Raw genomic sequence first — 21645 nt, 5'->3', positions numbered from 1 at the left:
CAACCAATGAATCATTTTATTAAGACAAAAGTTGCATTTTTAAAAACCTAGTTTTGTGGAAGTGATATTTCTTTTTCCTTGGAAAGATAATGTCACTAAGAGAGAAGACAGTGCTGATTACAGACTTTAGGCATCGTCAAGCCAATTACATTCATTTGGCCAAAATACAGACCACTTTGGACAATTCTGGGAAAAACACTGTTGTTTTGAGGAAGGAAAAAAAAAGATTTTCCTCTCCAATTAATCATAATAATCGCAGGAGTCTAATTGTAGTGCAACTGCCTGTTTATAGTTGGGAATATTTGTACGTCCATACATACCGCACTAAGTCATGCTGAAACCCATACCCTGCACTTCCCTCTCTGTGTAATTTAGAAGACACAAATCTGTGTAACAGTCTCACCTTTAGGTCAAACCATAACATGTCATACTTTTAGCATAGAAGGTTCACTATTCACCCTGATTGCATAAATGCTCACTGGCATCATCATATTTTTCTAAAGTAAAAAGATCCTGTGTTTAATAACAACAACAAAAAATCTAGCAGACACACACATGGAAAGGTCTTGACCTGGCATTCTTGTCCAGGTCCAAAAATGTACCTGAAACGGCACAGAAAGCTCCCACCCTGCCACTGCTGAAGTAGTATGCTTTATAATATCTCCCCTCAAATTGTAAGTTGAGATGCACTTTGCTTTGAAAATTATCCTGGGACTACAAAGGGAAACATATTATATTTTTTATTAAGTAAAATAGTTGCAACTAGTGTGCATTCCTTTGTGATTTGTGGTACAAAGTTCTTCTATATCCCTGTTTCAGATGCTTTCTACATTGTCTTAAAAATACATTAATAGCCAAACCCCACCATTTTCCTAATAGAAATCTTAATGAGTATTTATTAAGATCCCTCATCTTTGCTGCTGATTTATTGAATGAGGGCAGTGAGATCATTTTTCCCTATGTGACTTTTTAAGGTTTTTTTTTAAATAGTACCTGCTTCCTCTGGAAAAAAAACCAAACCACACCAACAACCCAAAACCTCCCTTCACTTTGATTCCACTATTTCATAAGTAATTATCTCTTTTCATCTAAAAAACACAAAAAGAAGAAAATCTAATCACAACCAAGCCCTCAGCAACCCCTAAAAGAAGCAGTAAAATATATTTTGAATTATGCAGCCAGAGATGAATAATGCTTTCTTAAGGCTTTCTAAAACAGTCATTGTAGATGAAGTCTCTGGTTAACAATAATCAGCAATTAGCACCAGCAATCCAGCTGTTTGATTAAAGTATTAACAAGGACTCTCCTTAATCAGAGTATGTTACTCCTTAACCTCCAGCTCAGACTCCTCCCTGTAACTCAAGCAACATCTCTGCTGACAGCAGACATGTAAGTCTTCCTGGAAATGCTTTTCTGACTAGTTGTAAGAAGTTATTCCACCGTATGTGCTTCTTCAGCCTGTGAAGCAACTACAACTTCAAATCAGCATGACTGTTTTTATACTAGCTAGGAAGCTATTTATGCCTCTTAGGCATCCATGTAAGCCACAGAAGTCAACATCTGAGAGTAAGCCAATCTCTCTTAAACCAAGGAATTAGTCATTTGTTTGAATAGCTTTTCCTTCAACTACTGGAAACAGTAATTAAAACAAACCTAAAGCAATTAAAAGTGTTAATGTGGTTTTTTGCATTTGACATTTAACCACCAACAAAAAAATAGTGACTTTGCGGAAATATTACTGACACAAATTTAAAATTCATTTATTTAATAAGATCAGTTTGCTCAAAACAGATCATACGTACCTTAAGAAAGGTACTGCAACTTACTGTCCTTAGGAAAGGTAAACGTTTCATTTAGCTATTGAGGGAAGAAGCTCAAGTTTCAAATAATTATGGCTTAATCCTGAAATAATAAAAGTAGATGCTACTCTTCCAGAAATTTTCACTACCTTTCAAATGGTCATTGGGATGACTGTAATGGTGAACTTTCACAGACATTTTCTAGGATACTGAAGCCCTTCTATGGATGCATGTGTTTTAAACTTGCCCTGTGCCTGAGGTAATAGGAAGCATCTCATTTACATATGACAAGCCCCTAAGATTTCAGATGCACAGCAGTAAATTCTGCATTAAGTAGTTAAAACTTCTGCACAGGCATATGCTGATCCTGTTGCCGTTCAATACCTAAATCATATTCACTGAAATTTCTCTTGCAAAACAACTATGAAGTTTCTCTTTAAAAGGCATTTGACTACTCCCCAACCACTCAACCTCAGCTCACCTCAAACACTTTTTTAAAAGACTAAATTAAGAAACATACGAGTTTAATGCTTGATCCATCAAATACCTAACACAGGCAGTCCTTCAGCAAAACAAAAAAAACATTAACCTTTCTGCACATCATCACCAAAATACCTGAAATACAGCAGGGAAGTAATCAGAAACATCAGGCTCCAAACCTCTTCTAAAAAACTCTCCACAAAAGGAAATTCCACTTCTAACATTGTTAATATCACTTGTTCTATTGTGCAGGCATCACTCTGATTAACTATGTTTTCCTTATGTCCCACCTAAAATTTCCTACTCTGTCTTGCCATACTTTCTGTGAAGAGGCAAAAAAGTATCTTTATTAACTCACCCTTTGCAGAACTAGAACATTTGTCCCTTACTTTCATTACTAAACACACTTTTGTTTTAACCTTTGCTCAGAATCATATTTTCTGTAACTGCACCACCATTACTGCAACCTTCTGCAATCCTTCCAGTCTGTCTACATGCTTTTTAAAGCTCATCATCCAAAACTGAGGACACATCTCCAAACTGCAGCCTCAGCATACCCAAACCAGTAGAAAAAAAGCCTGTCTCTGATACTCACCGCTCCCGGTAATGTATCAAGCATCACAGTGGTAAGATGCATTTATTCTCTAGTGCACTATAACATCACTTATCACCCTCATCTGACTGCCTAACCAATCACTCCCCCATCCTCTATTTGTACTTTTAATTTTTGTACTATTGCACTAAGTTTCATCCCATCAGTTTTAGACCATCTGGAATTCTGATTCTGTCACTCAGAATTCTTCTACCTACTCCTAGCATGTTTTGTCTACCTTTTTAAAGCATATTGCTTCATACAGATATTAATTTAATTATTGAGCAACAAGGATCCTACCAAACATGAATGTCCACCTATTTTTTTCTTCTTGCTTCATTTGCATTTCACTGGAAATGATAAAAAAACCACACGCTTCTCTTTCCAAATGCCCTAGAGCAGGCAGTCACTTGTGTATGATTAACCTCCTTTCTTCACAGCTGTAGAAGTCTTTCCCTTTCTCTGTCAAGAATTCCTACAACAGCCAAAGCAATGTCATCAACATCAGAGGAATATATATATGGCTTTGGGTTACGGATTAAAGCTTTTCAATATTGATGTGCAGAAGATAGGGAAACTGCATCAGTTTCAGGTGAATTAAATGAAATGTTTAAATATTTAAGACTAACATTATCTTCTTGCTACTAAAAATAAAACAGCAAGAATCTTAAGTTTTTATCTGAACCAGCAGATACCGAGATAGATTTCTCAGCCTGGGCAGGGAATGTGAGGGTTACCTGCGGAGCTAAAATGCATTAAAGTGATTAACCGTCCAATATATCCCCTGTAGCCAGGGAGAGCCTCAGCAAGCAATTTTGTTCAACTGAGAAATAAGAGTGAAAGGGTAGCTCACGCTACCGTTACTGCTGTTTATTTAGCATCACATTTAGGATCTCTGAACTGCCCTCTCTCAGGGTTCTCACTCTCACACCTCTTGGTTGGAATAAGAGCATCTCATCCAGAACTCAATTCTGCCTAATGCAGGGCTTGCATTTCTAATTCCTCCTGGCAATATCGCCAGACTGCTTCTCCTTACCAACTAGATAGCCTAAGGAACACCACCTTTTGGTCTTCTACTATTTCTCCTCCTGGCTGAATGTCTTGATAATCCAGAAAGCTTTTCCAATAGAGGAAAATAATTCCTAGCTCATTTGTTGGGGGAAGCCAAATCCTGTGCAGACAGGCCTGCAGATGCAATTACCCTAAAATCAGCTCTTCAGCTCACATCAACCCCTCCTTCTACCAGTGTAGGACTATGTATCATGTTACTGCAAACTGCTTTAGGACTGTGCAATGACAAATACCAATTTGAAAGTTAAACAGTTAAAAATACACACCAGATTTATTTTTTTAATCTTTATACAGTGCCAACACCCTCTGCAACACAAAAAGGAGTGGCTCGTCAGATGAATGGAGCAGCTTTCCCTCTAAACTAGTGGTTCAGGAGACCACACTGTTCCACTTTAAAGTCACTTGATATTTTTGTAGGGGATTTTGGTCATTGCAACTGCTAGAATTTTAATCAGGGTCTTAATAGTTTTGAAGAAATAGGTGCCCTTTTCCATATGCTCTCCTTAAATGAAAGCCTGAATTCTGGAGCCCTGCTTTGCAGCAGTGGGTGAATTCCACAGCTGTGGGATCATGGAATACAAGGGGCCTAATTAGACAAGGCAAGAATCAGTTCTGGTAGATGATTAAAAGCTAAAACAAAGCTGAGGAGTTTAAGAACCACAAAAGCTAATTCTTGCCTGTCAACTCCAATAGAACCAATGTTATTTCTGTGTTGAAATCTTGAAAGAAGATTCAAACCAACCACAACATAATGAAAGAAGGAAAAAAAGGGGGGCGGGTTCATGCCTCATGAAGATTTTTTGCTACAAGGGAAGTTTGCAAATTCCTCAGTGTTGCTTTTTTAGGCTCCCCATTGATAAGACTCTGTGGGTACTTATGTATTTAAGTGACAGAGCCACACATATAAAAGCTGGATTATCTCTGATCTTCTCTACATGGGTGTACTACACTGAGCAAGCAAACCAAGATCACCTCTTCAAGTCTGAGGCCAACAACAGTGGCAGGTACTGTGCTACACAGCCTCCATGGAGCACAACTCTTTACAAAAGCTTGTGTGGACAAGGCCATGCAGAGGCCTCTTCTCCCTTTGGCATCAGTCTCTCTGGCAGCACAATGCTTTAGCTTTGCCTCTGTTCCAGTGGGTGCTGCTGGCCCCTTCAGCCAAACTAGTGCCCACAAAGGTCTAGATCAACTTCCCAGCTCTGCCACTGATCTCTAAGACCTTTGGCATGTTATTTAAATCCTGACCCAGCAAAACACTTCAGCACAAATGCACCATATTCCTTGCTACAGACTATACCAAACGCAAGGTCTGCTTTAACTGCCTTCCTAGACAAGACAAACTTCTGTGTCCCCAGTCTGTAAGACAGGCATAGAAAATGGTGACACAGACATCTTTGAACTCTCCAAATCAGCTATCATCTATGACACTGTATGTATAGTGTCTGTGTCTAGAAAAAAACCCAGAGCATTTGCTTGGAGTTTCTTAGTAATGCAAACAACCAACGGCATTATCAGCAGCCATTTCTGTGCCATGTAAAAAAAGAATGGATTTAACTTTCTTGGCTGTAACTGACTGAAATCACAATGTACAAGCTATGTGCTAAAATTAAAAACTTCCATTAGCAGTTATCAAACATCCTAAGCTCCAAAAATGGAAATTAACTTCATGTTGATGACAGCTACATACTTCGTGATATGTCCCCATAAATACTATCGTAAGGGACAAAAAGAGAAAAAAAAGACTGACTTCACATTCAAAAAAGATTAAGCAAGAGCACCCCTGGACTAACGTGAATTACTTGTTAACACATTTTTCAATTGTTTAACAATCCCTTTGCATCTGGATCCTGTTTAGAGTTAAAATTGAACTTTTAAATAGGTTTTCAGTTGCTGACTACCTTAAGAAAAAAAAATTTCAGTGTTGAAAGAATACAGGCAATAAATTTATGGGCACATTCAAATACATATTAGGAGCTGCTTAACACATATCAAATTGCTTTCCAGTAATAACCACACAAATGCACACACACAAAAAAAGAAGAGCAAGTGGAATTATCTACTCCATGCTATGGCTTAAAAATTTTAAGCAAAAACTCAAACAAGCACTAACTATCATATTTCCAGGGTAAGCAGGAACTGCTGTTCTTTTTTGTCTGTAGCTTCATATATATTGCTCCCATTTTTATGTATTAAAGTTTGAGCCTTGTGCACACAATAAGAAAGGACAAACAGGTTTCTATTTGAAGCACTACCGTGCATTTGCAATTGTTTCAGGGATCACTTACACTGCGAACTGAAAAAAATGCCACAAAATCTTGTAAGACTGTTCTAAAAATCATTTTACAGGCAGGTTTGCATGACCCTGTAACCTTGGGTTACAAATGGTTTTACCAGTCTACATTCTGCAACTGGTCTCTTTCTACAATTATGAATTTTGATAGCATTGCTCAACTGAGAAAACTATGTCAGTCTTCCAAACAGCCTGGTTGTTCCTTTCATGGATCAGTGTGTACTATATGAATTTATCCTGTAATTTTATTAAGTGAGCAGTCTCCATAATTAGCAGTTACAAACATCTGGCTGCATTTCAAATTTTAAAGAAGTCTGGGCTGCCTACCACTTCACCAGAATGTGAATGTCTTGAATGTCTTTGTATTCTGCCAGTAAATAAAAATATACAACACTTACACCAAAATTACATGCGGGAAAGAGACACACTTAAGGCAGACAAACATTTGTACAGTACAGCCGGGAGAAGTTGCAGTCACAGCTTTGGCATGCTTTGCGAGGTTTCTTTCAAAGCCTCTGTTAAATGTATGTTGCTGCATTATAGTAAAAAGAGTAAAGATAACTTACAGGAGGTCCAGTTTCCCCCTTTGGACCTCTGACACTTCCCATTTCAAACATTTTGTCAAGATCTTCATAGTCATAAGCATAATTATCAATACCAATTTCATAACTGTTTTCTGTGTGATAAGTCTCATCAGCATCAACTGCACCTTCCTGCCCTGGACTGAGTTGATTACCCAGAGAGAGGTCAGCAGGCAAACTGTACAGGGTTGTGTTGAAGACTTGCTGCTTTTTGCTTGGTTCATCTAAATGCTGTTTCGCTTTGTCCATTCCCTTGCTTTTAGTTTTACTCTGTTTTACAGGGGAGATCAGAGAAGGCTCACTTTGTCTGCCTGCATCTTCTGTGGTATTATCTAAATTATTTGGATATGATCCTGTGGGGATTTTAGTGATGTTTCTTTCTTTGCTCGTCTCCTGCTGATGAAGAGACAGATTGACATTCTCCTGGAGTTCTGTCTCAGGCCAAGCTTCCAGCAAAAGAGGTCTGGTCTCCGCAAACTCCAACGCAGAGACGTTTCTTGACTCAAAGTATTCTGGTAGAAAGTGAATCTGAGCAACATCAGTAACAGGAATGTTTGATGCTTCTTTCCTTCTATAAGCTGATACACTTTCTGACTGGTTTTTCTCATCAATCATCATCTTCGAAAAAATATCCAGCCCATCTGACACATGTGGAGCTCCTAGCAGAGATCGATAGGTTTCAGCCTGGCGACACTGCTGTTTCACATATTTACAATAGTTTGCAGAGGCTTCTGCATAGGGAATAATATCTAGCTGACATATAATTCCTTCAAAGCTGACAGAGTGAGAGTTCATCCTTCCCAGGGTAAATAAACCATCCAAATCAAATGTCTCCACTTCAGAAAGTACTTCTCTGCTATAGTACTTCTTTCCGCACTCAGCAAATATTGAGACAGTCTTATCTCTAATGTCAATGGCAAATGAATGCCATTGTTCATTATGAACACTATAATCAAAGTATGCGGACTGCTTCCCTCCAGTGTACACCACTACCTTTCTCGGTAGCAGCTGGACACCAAACTGCAGTTTACTTTTGTTCCTAATACTGAAAAGGAAAGCATTATTTACTCTGTAAGAGTACAACCCAACCAATATGGTGAACTGATGCCCCAGATTTGATGGTATGACTTGAATGATGGGGGACTCAATATGTGCATCACTAGTTAGTACAACTCCCGATACGGTTAGACGAACACCCTGAGGTAACAGAGATGATGTTGAGGGCACTGTCGTCTCTGAGGGCTGTTGAACATCTTTCACAAGGCCTAGTTGACGAAGAACATCTATTGCTGTAAAAAGAAATAAAGGCATACTGTTGATTTCGTTTACAAGCTCATAAATTCAGATCCATATAAACAAATGTACGCACAACATCTTAACAAATCTGTACTTCCCAGAGCATATATACTGCACACAGCAAGGGAAGGCCACCAAATCCCTAGTGCAAGGCACACCAATCTTTCACATAAATCAAACAAATGATTAAAGCCAGAATAAACTTTCCATCTTTAAAAAAAAACCAAAAAACACACACAGAAAGGCCCATGTAATGCCCGTTGTAGATTAATTCATTTATGAAACTGAAAAATCCCCATTTGCTATCTTCAACCTTTTCACAGTAGTCAGTGAACACACTTTGTTAGTTCCTTATTTATTTGGCTAATCCTGCCTACTCTTTGAGCAGATAATTTATTCTTTTCTTTAACTTTTTCTTCTGGAAAAACCTTCTGCAATAAAACCATGCTTTTCCTCTTTATCTGAAAAGTTTAAATGAAAGCATTTGAGGGGAAGGTTGCTTTGTTTTTAAGAAGGGACACGCTATTTATAACACAGTAACACCTCAGTAAAGCACCAAAAGATAGTCACTGGGTCAAAGCAAAATACGGAGGTAAGCCTTGCCGAGGAGCTACTATGTGCTGCAGAGGTAATTCAACTGGTACCTGGGAAGAATTGCTGTGCTTCCACCAGGGAGCTCTCCAAGCAATGCCCTGTGCCATTACAGATCTGGCTTCAAAGGGAATCGTTTTCCCAGTGGGATCACCCTTGATTGTATGTATCTGTGCCAAATTCAGTCAGACTAAAAGAAAACAAAGATCTTTCCAAGGGGAGATGCAACAGAGCACGCCGACGCCGCCTCCTTTCCCTCCACACAGTTTACTTGTTAGGGCCACGGATGAGGTGAACTCTGCAGAAGCAGAAGTGGTGAGGAGCAAGGAAAGAGGAGAAATGTCAGGACCCAAGGGGCAGCGCTCCCATCTTCTGGCTCACCTGTCCTCCCAGAGAACGCAAGGCTGCAGCTACCCAGACAAGATACTGAATTGAGTGTACTCCACAGCAGGAGACAGCACTGGACATTAAGGAGACAGAGAAACCAGCTGTCCTACTGATTTATGTCCTATAGATTTGGCTTTGGCATATAGACGTCTGGATAGGAGATCTTCCTACAGGGTAGAATGGGCAGTGCAGTTTTCACTGTTGGATTCTCTAGTGTCTTATATAATGTGAGCTTTGTGCTTTAGCCATTTCCTTAGCCTGGACCTTATAGTATCTCCATCTTTTACCTGGCTAAATATCTTCACCTAATGGGTAGAAAAACAATTATCTAGCCTCCTGATAAACTGAAATCATATCTGACCTGGGGTAAGAAATCAAAGCCACTTTCCTCCTAAAGGGTAAATCAATGGTCAAAGATGACTGAATTCATTTGGTATTGCCTAAATCAGATTTAGGTATGTTGGAGTTGGTGGGCATAAACACCTTCTTCCTTCAGGATGAATATAAAGACACTGTTAGATCCCTTATGATGCAGCTGAAACAGAAACACTACAAAGGCTTGAATAGGAGCGAAACCGCACGTCCCCAGCAGTCTTCCCGTAGGGTCACAAAATAAGACAGCACTTACGGCATTGATTGGTAAAACTGCTTGTCTGGGTGTTTGTGAAAGGTGCTACAGAAATACTGCAGAGACTGAGACAAAACACAATCATGGAAATAAGAAACAAGAAGGCTGGGGGCTAAAACACCTGACTTGAGAAAAGGCTGAAGGAGCTACATTTGCTTGGCCTGGAGATGGGAAGGTTTGGGGGAATCTAATTACAATTGTCCATTATCTGAATCGGGGTTATAAGGAAAACAGGGAAAAGCTGAGGAGTAATGGGCACAAGCTGCAACACAAGAAATTCCAGCTCCATACAAAGAAAAAGCATTCTCACCACAGAAGTGGTTAACTGCTGGACGAGGGGGCCAGATACATTGTGTAATCTCCATTCTTGGAGATTTTCAAAGGCCAACTAGACAGGACCCAACAACCTGAACTAACTTCAGCATTGACCCTGATCTCAGCAGGAGGTAGGACCAGATGAGTTCAAGGTCCCTCTAACCTAAATTTTCCAACTTTCTGCACAAGGGGAAGCTGAACATTGTAGTTTTCATAAACAGCATTGCACAGAAGCATACGATATCATCTTTTTTTCCCTAACTGGAACAACTGGCTGGACCTAAGCTTCAGTAAACTGCCTATATTAAAAATGACTAGTAGTATCTAACAGTTGCACTGATCTAATAAGCCTGACTGGGAAGAGACTGGCACTTTCCATAGCATTTAGCTGAGGGTACTTTTACTATGCACCTTGTGCTTATATTAAGTAAATAAAGCCATTAAATGGCATAACAAAAATGCGGAGTAATCAAGAAAAGTTAAGGATTCTCTGCTATATTAAGAGAAAAGAGCAACTGAAACAAATGGACGTTCACTCTTTTAGTGGAAAAAAGGTCTCCTTTCCCAGTCTTCCCTTTCTCTGTTTACTGCATGTATTCATAGCAAACTTTAAGAATAGACAGATGTTGGCTTAGTTTCAGTAGTAAATGATGAAAAGAGCCTGAGATTTTCTTGAGAGTGGTTTATAAATTGGAACCAAAAGCATCAACCTGAATGCACTGTACATCTTGAAAATTAATTACACACCTTGTAGTGTTTCTAGTCATGTTTGAGATTCATGGACGTGCCAAGATTATCCTGGCGGGTAGCCAGGGCAGACAGAGGTACAGAGAAAGCATATCTTTGCAGAAAGTCATGTGTACGCCAATTTCTCAAGATGTTTTGCCTCAGAGCAATTCATTTACTATGGCTGTATTTTTATCTGTCAAACCGATAACAGAGGTCAGGTTATAGTAGAGCTTCGAAGCATAATGCATCTCCTAATGAACCACCACACTTTCTCAGGACCCGGGTCCTGCGTGGTCTGCATGTAGTTATGGAGGAGAAAGCTGTATTTGTATTGCCTTTGTGAAAGCTAGGAAGAAACACAGGTCCTGAGCTCTGGGCAATGCAGAGGTCTCACACATGCAAATAATACCCCAAGGCTGGAGACACAGCTCCAGCACTTCTGTGCACTGGCTGGGCCAGCTGACTGCACAGAGGAGAATAGCTAATAATCTAACCTAAGGCTGTGCCTAAATACCACTTCCTAACCTGAAATATTTGGCAAGTACTTGCATTTTAAAATATTTGTAATTCTATATTTGTATTTAAAAATAACAATGCACGTGATCCGCCCAAAGAATTATAAATTGAAGTATAAAACAAAAAGCTTAAACTTAAACTGGCTTAAAACAGTCAATTTAAAAATGATATTCGAGAGCATCACTACTAAATCCCAAACCGCATGCAACATTGCCAAAATTTTGGCAGTTCTGATTTGAAAACAGCACATTGTTTAAAAGTTATAAAAAAAGGAAAATCATCTGAGAGCATGATGAGAAATAAGACACATTCTCCACATCCTGCAAAGAGATTTCTGTGAATAATGATAGGTCCTGAGAAAGCTAAACACAAATAAATGCTGTGTGCAAAATGACAGCAAAAGATTAAGTATCAACTAATTGTTCCTTGCTGACTTGCTGCCTGTTAACCCACCGTCAAGCCAAAAGGCTGTTCCAAACTTTTTTGGCCAGTCATTTCATTTCTGGTCCAACATGTATTTTTATTTTATTTTAAGGCTTTCAGAAGCTCTTGGCAGTACACAGGGTCTTGGGAGCAGGCAACCCTCTCAACTCTTCCTCCCAGCATGACAACTACTATTTTCTTTACATATCAGGAGTCAGTTTCCTTTGTTTACCCATGTCTGCACAACACCTGTCCACTTACTGTTTACTCAACCCATTAGTCCCCCAAATTGTAACAGCTCATCTTCTTGAAGGAAAAGTTGTTTTGGGTTTTTGGTGTCAAGTGCTTTCCTTCCACCTTCTAGGAGGACTTGAAAAATTCACAACCTTACTACATCACGAGGGAGGGAAAACCTAACATGGGCTTTGGCAAAAAAACCTTCTGACCCTCTTGTGGCACAAAAAAATCCCAAAAAGGAATTGGGGAGGGATAAGGGGATTTGGCTATTTGATCGTTCCACACCCCTATTCCGTTCAGTCTCCCTTGTTCATTTTCCACATTCCTCCATACTCACGACTACTCTGAAGGCAGGATATTTGGGGTGCTCTCTCCATTTCAGCAATCCTCGCATACACGTTACTCACTCTCCCTTTACAAGTATGGGTAAGGGAAACACAAGGGTCATTCATCAGTCAGCTCCACCAGAACTGAGAGTAATTACTCATCAGGTTGCCCATTTCCTAGGTGATGCTGCATCTACAATTGGGTAAATTAAGATATCTGCTGCAACCAATGCTCTCCCGGACACCAGGCCAAGTGACTGGCACAGGAAAGCCAAACAGATACATTGATTCTGTATGTCCTTGAGCCACACTCAAAGTACTGTTCCTAAAGGCTGAGGCTGTATCTTTACATACATTTCACTGAACACAATTTATAGCAGCCTACCAAAATGAACAAGGCATAGCTTCTCAGGTAAAGCATGCACAGGCTGTGCCATCAGGTCAGGAGAGAAGGAATGTTAATTACTCTAGCTAGCATCTTCATATTTGGCAGAATACTCTTTTTTTCAAAATAGAGCTGCCAAGAAAGTTTTAATAACAACTTCAGTGTTAACATATTCCTAATGGGCAGACAATCCTGTTCCTGGACAAGCTCTAAGCACTGCAAATGGAGTAGTGCTAGCTCTGCAGGATATATAGTGAGACTGAAGGATACACTTGAGCTGCTCTTTTTTGGAGGCGGTTTCCCCAGTCTGCTGTTCTCTGAACTGCTTTTTGTACCCTTGTTTACACACTGTGCAAATGAAGTGCATGAGAGACCAAATTCACCCACAGGCAGAGAGTTACATCAAGGTTCAATACATCGTTTTGATCCCAAGCAAGCACTTAAAGAAAATGAAGTCATGTATGGCATCTGTGCACGGGGGGTGGAGAGGAGTTTCCATTCAGTAAGGCTTCTCATATGGCTATCTAGAAATGCTGTTGAGTAATAAAGAAAAAAATAAGAGTAGGAAAGCTCCTTCATCTGCTGGTGACAAAACAAAAAATAATCAAACATAAGCATTTTCAAGACTGGAGGCTTTACCGCATTTCTACAAAGCTCTGTGCACGGAGGTACTCTCAGCCGAGAGGCAAATAAGCCTCAAACTGCACCCGCTCCCCCGTGTCGCTGCCGCCCCTCACTCCTCTAGCCTTCACAGTCCTCACCTGAAGTTTCGTTAGAGAAGCAGTTCTCAGGCTGAGGCACATAAGAAGTGAGAGAAATTATTTATTTCTTTGCAGAGGAGGAGGGTGGGCTGGAGGGATGAAGACAACTCAAACCATCGCCGCACACCTGTCTCTGGCATCCCTCACCTGCTCCCGCTACACTGGGAAAGTGCAAACCGCCTCCCTAAAACAGCTTCTTCCCTTTCCATCCCCGCAGGCCTGGAGCAGGGCAGGCCACACACATCTATGGGTGCTGCCCCTCCTCTGATGAGAACTTGGCTCAGCTATTAGAAAAATCCCATCATCACAAAAGCATATGTCCCCCGTTGAGCTGAATGTGAAAAATCAACAACCAGTCTTACCAGGCAAACAACAAGCAACTAATGGAAGGCAAAACTGCAAAGAGAACAAGGGGGGCGGGGTGGGGTGGGGGGAACCCACAACTGAAGAAAAAAACAAGCTTTGCCAGTTTTGGAATGATGAGAAGGAAAAAGGCATTGGTGAGAATAATGGTGGGAGGCTGCTGAGATATCCTACAAGGCTCTAGCAAAACGTTATCAGGAATGAGTCTTGTCTTAACCATGCAACCCAGCTGTTTGTATTCAGCTAAGTATTTGCAGCTAACATCCTTACCAGCCAAGGATGACCTATTCCTTGCTTCACCTGTACAGTGAAGGAACATGGCAGAGAACTGATGCTGCCACTCTCCTGGCAGACAAGAAATAGCTAAATGGCATGTTAGCCTGCACCACTTTGGGACGCTAATATTCCCACAGCAGTCTCTAGTGCGAGCTGCACATCTGGCGCAGTTATAACAGCTGGCAGATTAAAAAAGAAACTAAAAACAAGACAACCCTATTTCCTCACTAACATCTGCATCTGAATGCAAAACCAAATGAATACACAATTTCACTTCTTGCTTTAATGATGCCAGCCCAGACTAAGCCTTTATTATATGCAGTGGTTTGCTTGCACAGCCCTAAGTGCAAAGGTAACTCAGTCATAGCTTGCCACCCCCAAGGACACCCACTTGCAGTGAAGACACAATCAAAGCTTTTTCACTGTACAAGGCTTCTCTTTTATGAAGAGCTTGCTTAAATATGTAAGCAATTTCATAGACAGAAAATCTGAGTAATTTTCAAAAGGTCACTTTTCCAAACTGGTTGCTTTAAACGTTTGCTCTTACTATGCTGTAGCTGGTATTTTCTTTAAGTCACCGTTAAGGAACTGAACCTAAGGTCACTAGTAACAACAGCCCATTACTCTTTTCATCTAGTAACAGATTACACAAATGTCCTGTTATAAAAAAAGCGTTCTCACCTTGTTTGGGTACTTGTGCAACACCCACAGATATACATATTGCAATAAAAAGGAGAGTTTTCCTAAAACGGAAAGAAAGAAAAGAACATGTGAGAAAACATCATCAGTTTCAGAACTCCAAGGAATTAGAAGCTTGATTCAACATCCAAAGCCAATGGCAGGATACCATTGACTTCAGCAAGTCCTGGATCAAAGCCATCATATTGTACAACTTTCCACTGATGCTGAGAAGGCATTTTACACAAAGATCAAGGATTATGTATGCCCTCATATATAGTACATATATTTTACACTGGCTTTTATTAATAAAGTAACTGCATCTGGTTTATATTTTCTTGCAGCAGCCTTCAAATATGAACGTTGCTATGTAGTAAATTTCTTCCTGGAAAGAAAAAAAAGGTTACTGTAAAGAAACTATAAAACAAATGACAAGTTAATGCCTGTAGAGATCATTAGATACTTTTGACCTGCTATCAGTCTTGTCACTATATCACATCATTTTACCATAAATGAAAGTGTTGTGTCACACTTCCGTTCCTGTATTATAAAATTTTGTAACGATACAAACAAGACATGCTCTTCACAAAATAAAAAAATCCCATCACATTTTGACTTAAAACTTCGTGCTCAGATAGAGCAGTGCAATACTGATAGGTATCATAGGCTCACCGATTGCAATGAACATATATAACGTTAATACAGATTATGTGCTCAAAATTTGTTTTAAATGAAGTGTTGGATGTTGGGCAAAGAATACATTTTTACCGTGGTTAAAAAACAGCCTGTTAGCACCAAATCACACTCTATCACTGAATCTTTTAATAAATGAGAAATATATTTTCTGTTAATGTTGGACATCCAGGCACAGAAACAGATGTATGTAACAATTATAGTAACCTATATCTATTTAGTTCTAAGAAGAAATAGTTCTAAAATATCAGAAATATAGTTCTGATACTAACTACTCAACTCACGCTCAAGCCTCAGCTCAACCCTCTTGCTCATTAACGTATGTAACCTCACTGATTTTTCATAACATTAAACGCTGGATTGACTAAAAGTGTTCGCTGGACCATGCCAGAGAGCATTTGAGTATCTGGAATAAACAGTATTTGAAAGTAACACAATTGCAACTAAACACCTGTAAATTCATGTGATGTAACTTTGCCAGCTAATTAGTCAGGTTTGCACAGCAAAAGAAGTGCAAGAAGAAAACCCTGCCACTTTATACAGGAACATATGGTTCGAACAGCAATGACAGACAAGTTCCTTCCGCTGAGTGTTCACTGCCAGGTTGCCTTCAGTTCAGAGGATAATGCATGCCTAAACCAAGTATTAGTAATGCTACAATGACAAGAAATCATGCTATGATTTAAATATTTATATATATATATATGTACATATACACACACATATAGCAGTATTTAGTGAAAAATCTTAATATTCGTTTCACGGGTTTGCAACTCAAACATTCCAGAAAGACCCAAGTGCATGAAAATCACAGAGCAAAAATCTGTTTTTATCAATTTGCTCAGTGAAACAAAGGAAAAAAAAAAGAGTCAAAATTCATTGATCTAGCAGAGGATGGGTTTGATTACTTACTCTCCTTCCACTTAGGCGGTTTTACTGTGGGGTTTCACCCCAGTTTTCAAACCAAGTCCCCCTTAGGGGAAGGGGGTACTTCACAGCTGGTGCCACTGCTTCTTGCGGGCCCCCTCACCAGGCCAGTCCAACCCAGGCAGCAGGTAGTTCTCAAGTGCCCCTCAATCCACCGCCACCCACCCTCCAGCTGGCAAACCCCTCTGCTGTCCTTTCTTTTTCCACCTGATCAGCAGCCTGGACTCTATTCACAAATTGCCACACTGATTTTCAGGCAAAGTACTTATTTAAACAGGATTTCAAATTACAGGGGCAGGGAAAAGCAGCTTTATAAAACTAGACTAAACATATTTTTCCTGCTATGATATATCTTAAAGAGTCTCCTGCAGCATTCTTCAAAACATCTGCTCAAGGTTTTCAAAGCAAGTGGGCTGGATCTTGGACAAAATTGGCTCCATTTGTCATACACCTACATGTAGATTTGCATATTGTAAGAGCTTAGGTTTTGGCAATCAGAACAAATGAATAATTTAAGGAACAGTAAGGCATGATAATGGTAATATTTTGTCATTGGTATCGCCACTGTAAAACTGTAGATACATCATGTTTTTTAGGAGAAAACACACAGAACGTACAGGATATTCAAAAATACGCATCATTGCTCCAGTTCTGACCACAGAAGGGGAGTGGGGTGGAAACTACACTTTACAAATCCCAACGTGCTTGTAAGGGCACATTTTTTAATTAACCACTGCAGTCCCTAGCTATTCCTTTCTTCAGGCTTTCTCCTGCTACAGTCTACTGGAGCAGTTCTGCCACTCCTGCAAAAGACCCAATATTGACTGTTGTCAAAACAGCAGGTCAGCTACGGGACACTCACTTTGGTTTTTTCAGCTCTGAAGACCAGAATTCAAGTTCATAGTTTCTGTGTCACACAATGCATCATCTTTTGATCTACTGAGAAGCTCAATGACAGGAGATAGCTGTGTTAGGAAGAAAGTCCACGCATTGCACTCTATCAGCTAAAACTCAGGACAACTATTTATTTATTTACTTGACTTTCATAGGTGCAAAACGGATTCACAATTAAAAATTGCAGAAGACATTTTAGTTAACTCCAAAGTCAGGATGCTCAAAGAACCCCAGAGCCCAAAACGCAAAGATGACTCCTCTTAACATTACAACAGCCTCTTCCACAATGTCAGCCAGGGACAAGCTGTGTCAGGTATCTGCCTCCGTCACCTCCCAACAAATGTTGTAGGAAGGCAAGAAATTCCAAAATGCTCCCAGGGCTGTAAATTACACACACGTAACTGAATATACAGAAACATTTAGTGAGAGGTAAAGACAAATGTCTGGCTTACACAGTGCTCTCTAGCTAATGTCAAGAACAGATGAGTGATCAGCTAAGAGAAAACACAGGGACCAGAGACAACCATAGGGCTGGAGGTCCTCTAATGCGTGGGAAAAGTCAGTCTTCCTTCTACCTTCTTCCACAAAAAGTAAAACTTTTTGTAAATGAAACCATGTGCAACCTAAAGTGAAGTTGTACAAGGGAGCCCTCCATCGCTGAAGATGAAAGAAAATGAAGTTCTGTCTTTCTGAGAGAATCTGTTCATGCAAACCCTCCCTTCTTGGTCGAGATCACTACTCTTTGCATTTGCAGCTTTTAAGCCGCAGAGCAGCCAGTTTTCAGTCTCCATTCTCACACCACCACTGCCACTAAGCCACCGGGCTCCGTGCTGTGTAACGCATATGTGGCTTGATCCATCGTCTGCCGTAGCTGCAAGGAACAAAGCGAGCAGCATGCAGAAACCCTGGACAGCATGCCTTAGCTGAGCCCATAGCTCTTGGGGAGACTTGCCCTGTTGGGACACAATAGAAAAATGCAAAAGCACGCGGCAGAGAAGACTCCAGCTGACTTGAATGCTGGCTATTTTTCCCCATTTAACATCACACATGAAGCTGTTCCAATACCCCTTGGCTATGTCCTGTCCTAGAGTCCAGGTATCTCTTGAGCCTCCTCCCCTCCTCCTACCTTTTTATCCTCTCTCCTATTTTATGTGCAAGCACAGGCTGAGGGCAACTATGTAATTGTTTGGAGGAAGGCACTATCAAATGTGGTTGAGCTATTCTACCACTTAAAATAGAGCTTATCTTTCTGATAATCTTTGACATCTTGTGGCTGTTTGCCTCTTCCTATGAGTGGACAGCAACTATCCATGTTTATTTTTTTCCATTAGGGGTGACAGATGGATGAGGAAGCTGGTAAACTTCAAAGCAAGTTGTGGCAAGCAACAACGAAAACTTCCACCTGCTGAAGACTATTCAGCAGCATACAGAGCTCAGGTCTGGTCAGTGCACAGCAGTACCCTCTTCATTCCAGGCTGGTTTCCTAAACCTCAAGTTTAAAGGAAGAAATACCACTAGCTGGCTGCTAGAGAAGGCAGGAAAACCTGTTCCCAGTGTAACTGGCCCAGATGCCTTCAACCCTGCGCTCATCAGTGATGATGGTTTGAATACCAGCACCTGCCCCACATGCATTGCTTCATTGGATCTCCTCTGAGGACTGCTGAGAAGAATGGCCCAGTTTGTGTCCGTGAAGCCTGGGGAGGGCTTTGGGAAAGGTGATAGCACCTTGTGGACAGAGATGCCCTGGGCCTCTCAAAGACCCCAAGCTGTTAAAAACCTTATCTTTCTAGATCTGAAAAGAAAGATATCTTCCTTTGCTGCTATAATGAGATTGGCCAGCAGGTCCAGTGCTGCTTCCTAAGTTTTAAGAAACCTACTATCAACATGGCTTGAGGGGACACAACGTCCTCCAAAGCCTCTCCTGGGTGACAGCCGCGTGCCCTTTGGGCACAGATGCCACTATGCACCTAACCAGCAAGGCGGAAGCTCCTGAATCCTTTGCCGCAATTTCACAATTTGAAAGAAGGGAAAAAGGGAGAGACACAAGATAAGGTGAGAGGTAGAGGATCAAAAGATGTATTGCTCTTTCCTTCTGAGGAGCAGAGGCCTAAGAGGAGTCCTACAACAGTGCTGTGATTTGGAGAGAGGAAACTCCCTGCCTGGTGGCCCAGACACTCTCTGGACAGCATTTGGCTTAAGGTGAGAAACTACCACATCCAGAAGAACAGTCAACTCTGTTAGTATTTCTAAAAGGAGAAAAATCAATAAAAAAGATGTGATTTTTAGAACTGTTTTATGAGTACATCTCTGATTTCTTACACTAGTTCTTGTCTAGATAGTGTACACTGTTTTCCTCTGTATTAAGGCAAAAGTATACAGCTCAAATTCCCACTCCTGTGAAATAGTCTTTCAGGGTTTGCCTGTGTACATTTTGTAGATCGCTCTTCAAACGTTCTACAACTCAGCACTTGCAAGAGACAAGGGTAACACAAGGCTGTTCATGTTTCAAAATTAAATATTCTGTCAATAAATTTGGTGAGAGATTTAGGAGTCATGCGGCTGTAGTTTTATTTATTTAACCTGCAGAGACACCCTTATACAGGTAGCAGGTCTGACCTAATGGCATTTCCACAAAAAGGTGGTCTGGGTTGCAAGGGATTGACTGGTTTGATATACGCCAAGGAAGCATGATCCTTTTGCAAAAAATTCTGGTTTCTTAACACAGGCAAGCAACAAGGTTGCTTTCTCTCTAGTCAAGTAAATTAGGTAAACAAGACAGAAGCATATAGATACATATTCTGAAGCTATCTCCGATTTTGCATGTGGGTAAACTCCGTCTCTGCTACTGCACCACTTCACTGTAATTCAATTTATGTTTATCAGCAATATCCCTTTACAGATACCAAATAAAACCCTTTTTTAAATTGCACTCAGATTATTCCTGAAGAAGTCCCACACACACAGCCACTAAACACACAGCTCTCCTGGGAAGGCCACCTTCAGGCAGCCACGTAACTGCTCAGAAGCATTCAAGCGCACCCAGATTATACACCAGGCACACTTTATCAGCGTAATCCTCACTACAACACAAAACAAATCTTTCTCTGTGCCGCTCAGAGCTCACAGTAAACTTAACTTAAGCCACAGCCAGAATAAAATAAGCACTTTACAAAAGGAGACACATACTGGTAACCTCTATATCATTACAACTATCAAAAGTTCACAATCTTGCCTAGACTGCTTTCAGGCAAACTATAGAGGAGAGCAGAGCTCTACCTTTGCATTGCAGATGATGATGCACTAGAAATACCTCAGCCTATAGCAGAAGTATGTAAATACGGGGCACCTCATCTGGTCATCTCTGTTAAGAGAGTAGCCTCAGCGCTTAAACGTAAATTCTGCAGGTTTTGTTTGTTTTCTGTGTTTTAATAGCTAGGTACCAAAAGGGAGGACGAGCAGCCGGGTACTTGCGGGTGCAGAAGCACACTCTCCCCCGGAATCCCTATTCCCCCCTCGGGGAGCCGGGGTGTACTGGCTCTCAGGTCAGGCTGCTCCCGCTTCCCGGGGGACCACACACCCACGTAACCCTCCCCGGGCCGGGCTCCCCAGAGCCAGGCTGCCCGCCGGGGCGTGGGCTTGGACGGGGGAAGGATGACACGAGGGTGCTGGACGGGACCGGGAACATCCAGGAAAGCAAGAGGGAGAGGAGAGACAACGGAGAGTGCGGAGAGGACAGACGCACAGCCACTGGCACAGGCGGGCTCCGTCCGGGGAGCCGGCATCCCGCAGCCCCCGCCGGTCCTCCGCGGGCACCGGGGACCTCGCGGGGTTACGGATGGAGCTCGGAGAGTAGGGGTGGAGGGTCAGCCCGCCGGGGTCGCCGTCCTCTGCCCCCAGGAGGGGAACTGAGCCGCAGCCCCCATCCCCTGCCCGGCCCCCCGGCGGAGCCCCCCCGCCCCGCGGCAGGGTGGCGGTGCGGTGCGCCCCGTCGCCGCCGGCCGGGGGAGCGGGGCCCGCCGTCACGCCTCCCCGGCTCCCGCTTACGTTTGTGCCGCGGGAGAGATGCGTCCTCGCCTTGTCCTCTCGGCTCCCAAATGCATTTGTATGCATTTGCCCGGGCAGCGGAGATCCGAGGGAAAGCCGGAGCCGAGCGCCGCGCCGCCGCAGGGTCAGGTCCTGTCCATGAAACCCCGCCGGCCCCGAGCGCTCCGCCGACCTCCGCGCAAGCCGGAGGGCGGCCCGCGTACGGCCCGCGGGGGCGGGCGCGGCAGGAGGGGCGGCGGAGGGGGGGTCGGGCGCAGGGCGGGGGTGGGGGGGGGCGCCGGGGGCTGGGTGGCGGGGGAAGCCCCGCGGCTGCCCGCGGAGTCCGGCGGCGGAGCGGCGCTGCAGCCGCCTGCCCCGGCA

General features: G+C 42.0%; 1 protein-coding gene across 1 annotated transcript in view; it reads right to left on the bottom strand.

The window, feature by feature from the left end:
• The window catches only part of COL24A1 (collagen type XXIV alpha 1 chain), a 157022-nt gene extending 135681 nt beyond the window's left edge, over positions 1-21341 (bottom strand). Inside the window, exons 1-3 of the mRNA XM_050901019.1 lie at positions 21286-21341; positions 14731-14792; positions 6802-8105 (exon numbers count right to left, since the gene is read on the bottom strand). Of these exons, the coding sequence (XP_050756976.1) occupies positions 6802-8105; positions 14731-14792; positions 21286-21341 (1422 nt within the window). The remainder of the gene's footprint in view (positions 1-6801; positions 8106-14730; positions 14793-21285) is intronic.
• Positions 21342-21645: the final 304 nt, after the last annotated feature.

This window comes from Gymnogyps californianus, chromosome 8 (genome assembly GCF_018139145.2).
Source record: "Gymnogyps californianus isolate 813 chromosome 8, ASM1813914v2, whole genome shotgun sequence".
In the NCBI taxonomy this organism is placed as follows: domain Eukaryota; kingdom Metazoa; phylum Chordata; class Aves; order Accipitriformes; family Cathartidae; genus Gymnogyps; species Gymnogyps californianus.
The sequence above is the reverse complement of the archived record's forward strand: the minus strand, read 5'-3'. Positions and strand labels throughout refer to the sequence as shown.